Source organism: Terrapene carolina, unplaced genomic scaffold (genome assembly GCF_002925995.2).
Source record: "Terrapene carolina triunguis isolate 2854851 unplaced genomic scaffold, T_m_triunguis-2.0 Scaffold580, whole genome shotgun sequence".
Lineage (NCBI taxonomy): Eukaryota > Metazoa > Chordata > Testudines > Emydidae > Terrapene > Terrapene triunguis.
This window is the reverse complement of record NW_020664931.1, coordinates 9278438-9289485: the sequence shown is the minus strand read 5'-3', so window position 1 is coordinate 9289485 and position 11048 is coordinate 9278438. Positions and strand designations below refer to the sequence as shown.

At 38.9% G+C, this 11048-nt stretch overlaps 1 protein-coding gene across 1 annotated transcript in view; it reads left to right on the top strand.

The window, feature by feature from the left end:
• DNAH5 (dynein axonemal heavy chain 5) overlaps nucleotides 1-11048 on the top strand; it is a 215721-nt gene that overhangs the window by 155716 nt on the left and 48957 nt on the right. The window contains exons 62-66 of the mRNA XM_026659120.1: nucleotides 1164-1319; nucleotides 1773-1955; nucleotides 8025-8268; nucleotides 10223-10337; nucleotides 10797-10987. Of these exons, the coding sequence (XP_026514905.1) occupies nucleotides 1164-1319; nucleotides 1773-1955; nucleotides 8025-8268; nucleotides 10223-10337; nucleotides 10797-10987 (889 nt within the window). The remainder of the gene's footprint in view (nucleotides 1-1163; nucleotides 1320-1772; nucleotides 1956-8024; nucleotides 8269-10222; nucleotides 10338-10796; nucleotides 10988-11048) is intronic.

Sequence of the window (11048 nt, the reverse complement as noted above, 5' to 3'; positions counted from 1 at the left end):
GGCTGTGGCCCCGCTCTCCCCGGCGGCCGGAGCGCCGCGCCGCCCCCCCTCCAGGTGCCGCCCCAAGCACCAGCTTGGGTGCCTGGTGCCTGGAGCTGGCCCTGGTAACTGGTACCTGAAAACTGTTCTGCATCTCTTATACATTGGTAACAATTGTATAACTAGTGATATTAATGAAGTTTTACTGGATTTGAATTAGACAAGAGCAAACAAACTAGACTGTGATGATTTCCCTTATTATTGGTCTTGTTTTGTTGGGACGAGAAAAGCAGCTGAGTTTGAAGCTTAAAAAGCAAAGCTGATGCATGATTTGTACCATGCAAAACATTTTATACAGGAAGAAGTTAAATTTAGGATCAGGTTTACCACTGCTGTATTCCACTTTACTCTAGTGGAATTAAACCTATGCAAAACTGGAGTCCCATGGTGATGAATCAAGTGGTTGAACTTTTGGAACAAGTTTATGAATTTGGGGAGTGAGACTCTCAAAAATGCTTAGTGTTGGCCTAATTCTGCTCCCACTGAAGTTAACAGAAGTTTTACCCTTGACTATAGTTGAGTGGGAAACAGTTTTTCTGGCCCACAAATATTTTCAAGTAGAAAATATTTTCCTCTCTTGAATCATGATAAAAAGTCAAAATTGTGAATATATTCGTAAACCAAAAACCAGATTTTTCATTTTCATTTCAGGTAACTTGAAAGGTTTTGTCTTGATAATTTTGGTCAGGTTTGATTTTGACCTGTTTTCTTTTTTAGTCTAGCTTACATTTCTAAATAAAAAGTCATTCAAGCTATAAAAAAAATTGAATTTTTTTTGTTTATAAAATGTCAGTGTTTTGTTTTGACATGTACAATTTTTTTCTCAACTTTTTTCAGGTTGTGAAATTTGTCAGAATTGACCCTGTTTCACAATGTCAGTTAATTGGCAGTTTTCAACAGAAAAGTGAGCTGAAAAATTCCCAGCCAGCTCCTCATGGAGAATGAGAGTAGTTCAACTTAATATTGAGCATTCTGAAATCACACCCCTTTTCCTTGATCTTGATCTTTAGCTAGTGTCTCTTTCAATAACATAACCATAGTAAACATACTAAAAACATTTTCTTTTACCACTGCTCTCATAACGAAGTGAGGCATAATATACTGGCTACATGTTTTATTTCTAGATCACATATCTGAATCACAAGTATTTCAGAAACCACTTAGAGGACAGCCTTTCTCTTGGAAGGCCACTGCTGATTGAAGATGTTGGGGAAGAGCTTGATCCAGCATTGGATAATGTTTTGGAGAAAAACTTCATCAAAACTGGTTCTTCCTATAAGGTAAAAGAAGAAAATATAACTGTAGGGGAGTGCATTCAAATTTTAAAATAATGCTAATTCAGCCTTATGTTTGGATTTGTGGATAGCCAAGATATTTAAACCCTGCATTTTTCTTCTTCTGTTAGTCTTAAATGGGATTATAAGCATTAGAAGAAAATCCTATTTAAAACCCCATTGTGCTGTATTGTAAATTAATTATTGCATGCATAATTGTGCAGAAATTACAGAATCAGACAAGTTTCTGAACAAGTAGTTTGAGGCACTGCATGGATATTATCTTTGCACAATTTTTTAATATAGAATTGGCTTTTTAAATTAGATCTTTCCAAAATGCAGTAGCAGAAAAATTTAACTTATGTATTCTGAACTATGTTGTAAGAATGTGACCCTTACTGTCAGTGCTTTTCAATTCATCTGTCTGTTTCATAATATCTCATTGTGTTTTGCAATAAGGTAAAAGTTGGTGATAAAGAAGTAGATGTCATGAATGGCTTCAGACTTTACATCACCACCAAACTCCCAAATCCAGCATATACCCCTGAAATTAGTGCTCGCACATCCATTATTGACTTTACTGTGACCATGAAAGGTCTAGAAGATCAACTCCTAGGGAGAGTCATTCTCACAGAGAAACAGGTAGGAAGAAAATAATTCCACTGTATTTCTGTTTGGTTTAGAATGAACATACATGTGTGCGTGTGTTGACAGGCTAGTTTCACTTGAGTTAAATTGATTATTCCGTTCTCTCATACTACAAGGTTACTGCTTTTCATTTCTCTATGAACAACCGTGGGTGCAGCCCTGCTCAGAGAGCTCTTAAAAATAAGCACAATCGTAAAACAAAGTTGATATGATCCTGAAAAAGCTCTCTTGACTCTTTTGCTTAGTCTTCCCTTTACCCACTGATTAAGGTCTTCTAGTCGGTCTTTCTCAAACATGCACATTTTCTATCTTTTTTGCGTGTGTGCAAAATATACTACTTTGGATTCCAACATATGGTAAATAAAGTTTTCCATTCAAAGTATGGTCTTTTAAGGTCAGAGAATCTCCTTAAATCAGTAGCAGTAATTAAAGGACAATGTTTTGCTTTGCTGGTTTGAAGTTCTGACTGCCATCACTTCCCACAGAGATTTAGGTTTTCCTCTGTCCTTCCACCACACAACCATAGGTTTTTCATAATATGTCCTGGTCTGTAGCCCTGGTGAGATCTTCCATGGTGCACGGTTCCTCCAGGAGCCGGTAGACCAACAGATGTTCCATGGTTTGTTTCATCACAGTCACATGTATCTGGGTCATTGGAATAGCTGCACATCCACATATGGACTTTTGTCCTGTCAACTTTTGTTTGGAAGCAATTTAAAAATAGATCCCTAACCTTTGGCTGAGTTACTGAAGCCCTCAAATCCTGATTTAAAGACTTCAAGTTAAAGAGAATTTACCATTAACACTAATTTAAACCTGTAAGTGATCCATGTCCCATGCTGCAGAGGAAGGCAAAAAACCCCCAGTGTCTCTGCCAATCTCACCCAGGGGAAAATTCCTTCCCGACCCCAAATATGGTGATCAGTTAGACCTGAGCATGTGGGCAAGGCCCACCAGGCAGATACCTTGGAAAGAATTCTCTGTGGTAACTCAGAGACCTCCCCATCTAATGTCCCATATCTGGCCGTTTTTCTGTTTTGCTCATTTCCAAGATGGGTTTATGAATTAAGTGGTGTGCCCGTGGCCACAGTTCAACTAATTCTTCATTTTCATCAGTTATCCTGTTGCCTCATTTGACTCTGGACTGTTAAAGTCACCAATGATCACCCATGTTTTGTTATGTTTGAGGTTATGTGGGCTACCAAACTTGACCTGTTTGGCTGATGGTTTGTAGAAAGACATGATGGAAATGCCACCAGTGTCACAGCAGTCAGGGCTTGAATGTTGTCCTTGTTGGTCATAGATGTGTTAATGACAAGATCAGGCTTTGATTAAAATGGTGCTGCCATATTGCTTCTGTGTCTTTTGATGGCCAAGTTCATCTCTAGTAACTGGAGACAGTTATTGTTGATCCATCTGCATGTCTCCTGGAGGCATAACAGCTGGCAGCTGTAGTCAGTGCACATTGTGGCTATCAGGTGGTGTTTGTTACCCAAGAGCCCTTTGATATTTGTTGATACTATCCTCAGTGTCAGCCCTGATGAGGACACTGACAACTGCACTGACCTTCAGGTACAGTTGGTCGGTTTTGCTGATGACTATGTCAGTTTGCAGGCATAGACATATTGTTTGGTTATATTGTAGTGCTAGCTGTTCAGCAGGATTTGCAGATTCAGAGAATCTGACCAGGGCTACAATGTGAGTGCTCCTCCTACTGCTATGGAGATTTAGGTAACTCAGCATCTTGTAGGATCAGGCTTCAGTGTTCAGATACTGGAACCTTTTACAATCGTACCCTATTTTTTAAAAATACTCTATTTAGAAAGTAGTTTATTTTGATATCAGGTTTGGAGTTCCTATTCCCTGCTGCCAATTCTTGACCAAAGAAGGGATTTGGAGGTCCTTGTGTTGATGGTATGTCGGAGCTGACCAGCAGATCCTTGGCTATGATTGTCTTGGGTAAGCGAATGCTGGTCTCACTTTGCCTCCCACTGCAGAAGTTCAGCATGAGGGTGTTCACTGCTGAGTCAAAGTTGCTAGGAGAACTGCATCTACAAGCTAGGTTATAGCCTGCACTAATACAGACCAGGATGCTGCCTGCTCTATGGAGTATGGCAGGAATGGATGAGGTAGTCTGTGACATGCTGAGAGAGTGACACATTGTATAGAAATGCAGGGATCTCTTTAGTCAACCTAGACTTGGAAGTGTGAACCCTTACGTAAGGTTCCTGGGTGCTGAACTGCTGAGCTATGTTGCAAGGTGGTTGCAACTAACTCCAACTGGGATGTAAAGGAGGTCTTTGAGAGAAATCATAAGAACAGTCAACCTAAGGGAGGAAGCATTCTGTCTCTCTAATATTTTTGTCTGTTAACCTTCAAACAAAACTTCAGGAAGGAAGCAAGTTAGGACACAAACTCAGTGTGTGCATGCTCAGTTAAAGATATGCTAGGAACTTTACCCATTCAAAGCCTTCTAACCCTTGAGCTTTCCTATCCTGCCTAGGCAGCTGTGTTTGTTTTGCACTTTATCTCTTCTCCAGGTGACAGTGGCTGCATGTTCCCTCTTTCAAAATTTTACTTGCATGAGCTTAAGTTAACACATATAAATTTAGAGATGGGTTGTGGCCTCATGGGAAAACTTCACAGCACATCACAGAACAGTCTTTCTCTTTTTCTGATGGAGAAGTTGATACAAAATCAGCCCAACAGAGTACTTTAAGCCAAGCATAATTTCTAAGACTTCAAAGCTGCAGTAGGTTCAGGTATATCAATCCTCCCTGCCTAAAGCCAGTCCAACCCTAAGGTTTGGGACTTACAATGGGTTATATTTTTCATGACTGTACCATAATGTTTATTGGTTCATGACATAAAGTTGTCCATTAAATGTAAGATCAAGTTTCTGTTTCTATAGTGTGGTCTCAAAAAAAAAAACCCTCAACAGAGCCATAGAATAATATCCAACAAAGGCCAAATTACGAGTCAAAGGGCAAGTATGGCAGGATATTCTGCAGCAACAATTATTTCAATGGCCATCTCTTTATATTCTCATCCCTAGCTCCTATTTATTTTATTTTATTTTATTTTATTTTATTTTATTATTTATCATGTTATTTATCATACAAGCACATACAAATTTGAACTGTGAAGCATTTACATTTTAAAAGGGTCAAATTCAATACAATTCCTTACTTAGTTTATATTTCCAAATCACGTAGGGCCGAAATCCTGTAAGATACTTAGCAAGCTCATGTCTGATTAAGCCAGTGGGATCTGGCGGTGTTCAGGATCAGTTGGATCGTTGACAGTGCCTTCCAGAGTTGAGCCCACACAGCTAGATTTGAAACACTAGATATCACACTTGAGTTTACTGGAGTTACCTGTGAAACAAATATCCAAGCAGAGTCAATTAAAATGTAAACTTAGCAAGAATGTTTTTGCGCCATTTACATCTTGGATGAAAATTAGCCAAATGGAAAAATATTTCATCCATTTGTTTCAGAAATGAACTTTTTATTTTGGTACAGATATGTTTCCTGTTTTGATGCTCAACAGATTGCCTGCTACTTAGTGTCCAAAGACATTTCATAACTACTGCTTTAGTGTGAATTACATTTTGTATTTTCAGATTGCACTTGTTCTCAGCAGTTTTTCTATGAGAAAACCATAGTTGTTCTTAATGCTTTAACTCCTTAAATCAGACTCACAAAACGTTTAAATTTAATTGGGGTCAATTTGATTTCTCAGCAGTATTAACTATTACATTTAACTGACCATTACCATCCTTAAAATGTTCTATCTTTTTAACTACACCTTCTTCATCAGACCTGAATAATTCATGCCATGCTTCATAGATTTCTGTCTGCTCTCCTCCTGTTACATTTTTCATTGAATGACTTAAGTGAAATGAATTTCAGCTTCTTTACTTCTTGTCCAGAAAGCCCCCTCTTGAGAATGCTCCTGTGCTTTGGCTGCCTCCCCTTGATGAGGCATTGTTTGTATTATTCTGCAACCACAACCCTAACACTTTCTGCTATGTCTGATGTTTGGAAAGAAGGATTGGCTGCAATTTTCTAGTTAATCATAGTATGGGTAGAAGGAAGAGACGTAAAACAGACAAGAAATTATTCTAGTTCCTCCTGGCTGAAACAATATAGGAATGAATGTATATTTGGCCTTGGGGTTCTAATTATTACTCTAATTGTATGCTAGCAGTTAAGTGGTATAAGTTTCCTTGTAAGCCTAAGTGAATGTAAAGAAAGCCGGATAACATAACTTAAATATCACATTTTGTATTGTTTCTAATAATTTTTCTGCAAGTTGATATTTCTTTGAATTGGGTAAATGAGTTTGGAAAAAAAACTGCTTGAAATGCTTTCATATGTATCTTGGGAACAGATGGAAGCAGACAAAGATAATAACAGAGCATCTTCTGCTTCAGCTGCCACATCTCAAAGAAGTAATGCTAATTGAAAATCCTCCTATTTTAGAAAGGGGAAATTTTACATGATGAAAGGGAGAGAATGATTGGGCTGGTTAGCAGCTGCCTGCGTTATGCCCATTTCTATTATGTGAGCTTTTCCACCTAGCTTTGCCAATGCATCGCAGGCCTGATTTACAATGCTCCCTACTTTTCTGCTCCCAGGCTTTCACTGAGAAGAGACTACTGCTTGATTGGCAGCTACATGATTTCCTATGTAGATTGTTACTGATGGGTGTAGGGACACAACCTTTTCTATTTCACCTGTGACATAGAGGCTCTTGAACTCAAATCTGCAGAAGTGAAAGGCAATTTGCATTAAACTACTTTAGTATAGAGACTGCTTCCAAAGTTTCAAGCAAAAGCATTTTCATCATCCAGCAAAGAAAATGTATCACTAAACAGTCATCTCCCAAATTAATGCTCTCCAGTATATCCGAGCATTATATGAAGGTAATATACAGATATGTCTAGTAAAGCTGGAGTACCTTAATAGCAATAAGTAAAATGCAAGGAATGCTAAAATAATTAGGATTTTCCTTTATGCTTGGGAATAAATTTGGCTGCCAAACAATAACTCAGTATTTCCTCTGGTACTGTAGAATCTCTTGGCAGCCTTTCTGTGGTCACAAGTTTGTTAGGGAGGAATCAGTCTGCGTACGACAGGTCTTTGTATCGGGTGGCCCAAAAGTTGCAGAAAGATTCTTTATACCAGGGAATGTGGTTCTTCCAGATTATGGGATTACACAGACACACTTAGTGAAGTATATGACAAAGTACCTTGCTGAATCATAGCTTTATTGAAGACTGTCTTGGTTTTTGTCACTTTTGTCTGGAAAGTCTCTTACTTGAAACAAACCTAGAGCAAAACTCTCTTTGCAAACTTTAAATTCTAACCAGGTACCACCTCTTACCCAATTAAGTATTTTCAGTGCTTAGATATTTCTGGGCGGGATGCCAACAAGCAGCTTGAACCCACCTTGATTAGTGCCTGAGGAATTATGGGATTCTAGTATTTGTGGATGTGTTGCAGCTTGTGCCTATACAAATAGATCTAAATTAGAACCCAACAGGCTAGATTGAGATGTCTATTGGAGAAATACTGTTTATGGGTAAGATGTTTTCTATTATCCTCTGTTATCCACTGATTTTGTTCTAGGCCATATCCTACAGCTGTGGAATGCACATAAAATTCATGCTCTTGCGGTAGCTAGTCTTACCATTGGCCCCTACTATTAAAAGAATGTGGATAGAGTTTGTAAGTGGCCTTAACTTGAATATTCTTGGGATGTGACTAACTGAAGTCTTTCTGGTTATAGAATGGTGAATCTCATGCATATTTCTATTAACAGTATAAACTTGTTTAAAGTGCTAGGTAACACACCTTTTAAAAAAAAAACGGGGGTAAGATATTGGGACAAATTTGTTCTCAGGGAGACTAAACGTAAATCTGAAGTAACTCCAGTCAAGCTACTCCAGATTTAAACTAGTTTTAGTGAAAGCACTCTGTATCATTGGTAGTTAGAACAATAAATTACTCTTGATGCACATGGGCTGATCCCAAGTATTGCTTTTCACTGTAAAAGGAACTAGAGAAAGAGAGAACTGATCTCATGGAAGATGTGACTGCCAACAAGAGAAGGATGAAAGAGCTGGAAGATAACTTGCTCTATCGACTGACAAGCACACAGGGTTCTCTGGTGGAGGATGAGAGTCTGATCACTGTATTGAGTAACACCAAGAAGACTGCTGAGGAAGTGACACAGAAACTGCAGATTTCTGCTGAGACTGAAATACAGATCAACTCAGCCCGTGAGGAGTACAGACCCGGTGAGCTGGAATCCCTGATAATAAAAGACAAATGTGACAAGCAAATGAAAAAAAAAAAGCAATGCTAGAGTGGGAGAAATGAGGATGAGAGCATGAAGAAAAAAGGGATTATACAAATAACAGGGGAACTGTGTTTCCCAGTAAATTAAATGGATAAGACAAATAGCATATTGATCTGTTGTGGAAAAATATATCAATTTATGTTGTGTGAATCACATGCTGAACTCTTACCAATTCCCAATGAAAAATCTGTTATAAGGCTAACTTCTGTGCCTGTATACACTGGGGGTGCAGATCCATAACGTTGACCTGGGAAGAGACAGCCCAGTTTTATACTACTTTCCAACCCACAAAATGTTGGCATTTTGTAGGCTGCCAACCTGATCAGTGTTGAGGAAAGGGCATATACTTGTTTGTAGCATCCTAACATCCCTTAGTCTTAATGTGTTGAGCTTTTATTTGGGCACTATTGTAGTATTGTAAATGCTTCATTAATTTTGATACTTTGCCCCTAAATTAGCTCAATGGTTAAAAATGGAACATGTGATTACACATTATACTTATGTAGAAGACTGCAGTAAAAAGGGGACACAGGTACACTGTGGTGTCTTTAACAGAATGCATTAATTTATTATAAATCTTAGCAATTTTAGAGTTTGATCACTGAAGTCAAGAGACCTCCTCTGGAACAATGGCAAGGTCCTTACATATTTTGTACATTTTGTACTCTGTGCTTTACTTTTGGATTTGTTACTTCTGGAATGAAAAGTTCCAGGTAGTATTCAGTTGGGATTTCTCTGCAGTTTGAGAGATTCATGAAATGGTATTTGTTACATAGTGTAAGAACATGTAGGGTTAGAACCTGGGACTATAGGGGTTCTGGGTGGCTGATGCCTCCATATCACCACTGGAGGTTCAGGCTGGGCATCCACGGGAGGACCCTGTAAAGCTAGGTTAGACAGGAAGTACCTCCCAGCAGGGCCTGAGGGGCAGTCCCTCACACCCCACTGACGGGCCAGTATATAAACCAGGAAGCCATAAAGGGAATCTGATGAGCAACAACACAGACTGCTTGCCTGCTTCTGCTCCAGACCTTGCTTGCACTAGACCAGTGGTTCTCAAACTTTTGTACTGGTGACCCCTTTCACATAGCAAGCCTCTGAGTGTGATCCCCCTTATAAATTAAAAACACCTTTTAATGTATTTAACACCATTATAAATGCTGGATGCAAAGCAGGGCTTGGAATGGAGGCTGAGAGCTCACAACCCCCCATGTAATAATCTCACGACCCCCTGAGGGGTCCCAACCCCCCAGTTTGAGAACCCTTGCAATAGACCCTAGATGTGGCTTCAGACCCTGGTTTGTCCTCGACTTTGCTATTCGATTGCTGTCCGTAACCTGGTGCCCATTCCTGATCTCCTGGTAACCTGACTCCTGCTCCAACCACTAGCTTAGCCCGCCCACGTCCCAGTCATGACAAATGTCAATACTCCTTCAGAATGTTGGAAAGCCCTGGCTGCTGATTGCCTGGTTAGAGTAAAATGAGTTACAATGTAGTGGGTCCGGTTCTCATATGGCTGGTATAATAGGACATCTAAGATGTGCATTTGGAAACTCAGTTGGTGCTTAAGCACATCCAATAAGATTTTGTACATTGTGCTGATCTGAGCATCCAAATGCAGCATTTAGGTACCTTCTGAGTATACTCATATTGGGAAACTGGGTTTTGGATCAGATGTACTAGTTATAGAAAACATACTTTTACTTATTTACTGACATGTAAATGAGACTAGAATTAACACTAAACCACTTATGAATGGTTAATGATATAGCAGCTAAAAGTTTTAGTTGTCATCATTAACATTGTTATCCTTGATGCAGTAAGTTTAGAGATCTGCATTTTTTTCTTTTGCATTTTCTGCTTTAAGCACAGCCTTTCTCTTCATCTTTCAGTTGCAACAAGAGGGAGCATCCTATATTTCCTTATAACTGAGATGAGTATGGTCAATGTGATGTATCAGACTTCTCTTCGACAGTTTCTGGGACTCTTCGACCTTTCTCTAGCCAGGTAACTAACATTACTGAAAGAACAGATGACTTTTTTCTCCTTGAAAAGGACTGTAGTAAAGTAAATTACAGTGTTCCTCCGAAAATGGGGCTTTCCTGCCTCTATTTCATTATGCTATCACATGCAGAAGCAGAGAACTAGGAAAAGAACTTGTTTACCAATATTTCTTAAGCTTTGTCTGTGGACCTTGGTAGGAGCAGGTTTTTAGTCCACTATGAGACAATTGTTTCCAATGCAAATAGATCTAGTCAGAGGTAAGGACTTTGATAAGTTGCTTCAGCTTTAGAGTCTGTTTTAGTATTCTGCTGTCTGGTAATATGTCTTAGTGACCTATTCATTTTTGAGATGTTCAGGATATTGAACTAGAACTTCCTGCATACTTGTCCTACTCCTTTCCAGAAAATCTTTTCTATAAACTTAAACAATAAAGGCTCTGAACTAAATTTTCCTTTTGAACAGGTCTGTCAAGAGCCCAATTACGAGTAAGAGAATTGCTAATATAATTGAGCATATGACCTATGAAGTATATAAGTATGCTGCCAGGGGACTTTATGAGGAGCACAAATTCCTGTTCACCTTACTGCTTACCTTGAAAATAGACATGCAGAGAAACAGAGTGAAGCATGAAGAGTTCCTGACACTTATTAAAGGTCAGAACATCAGTATAATTAGAAAGTGTGCAAATACATTATTGTGCATTATCTATGAGTC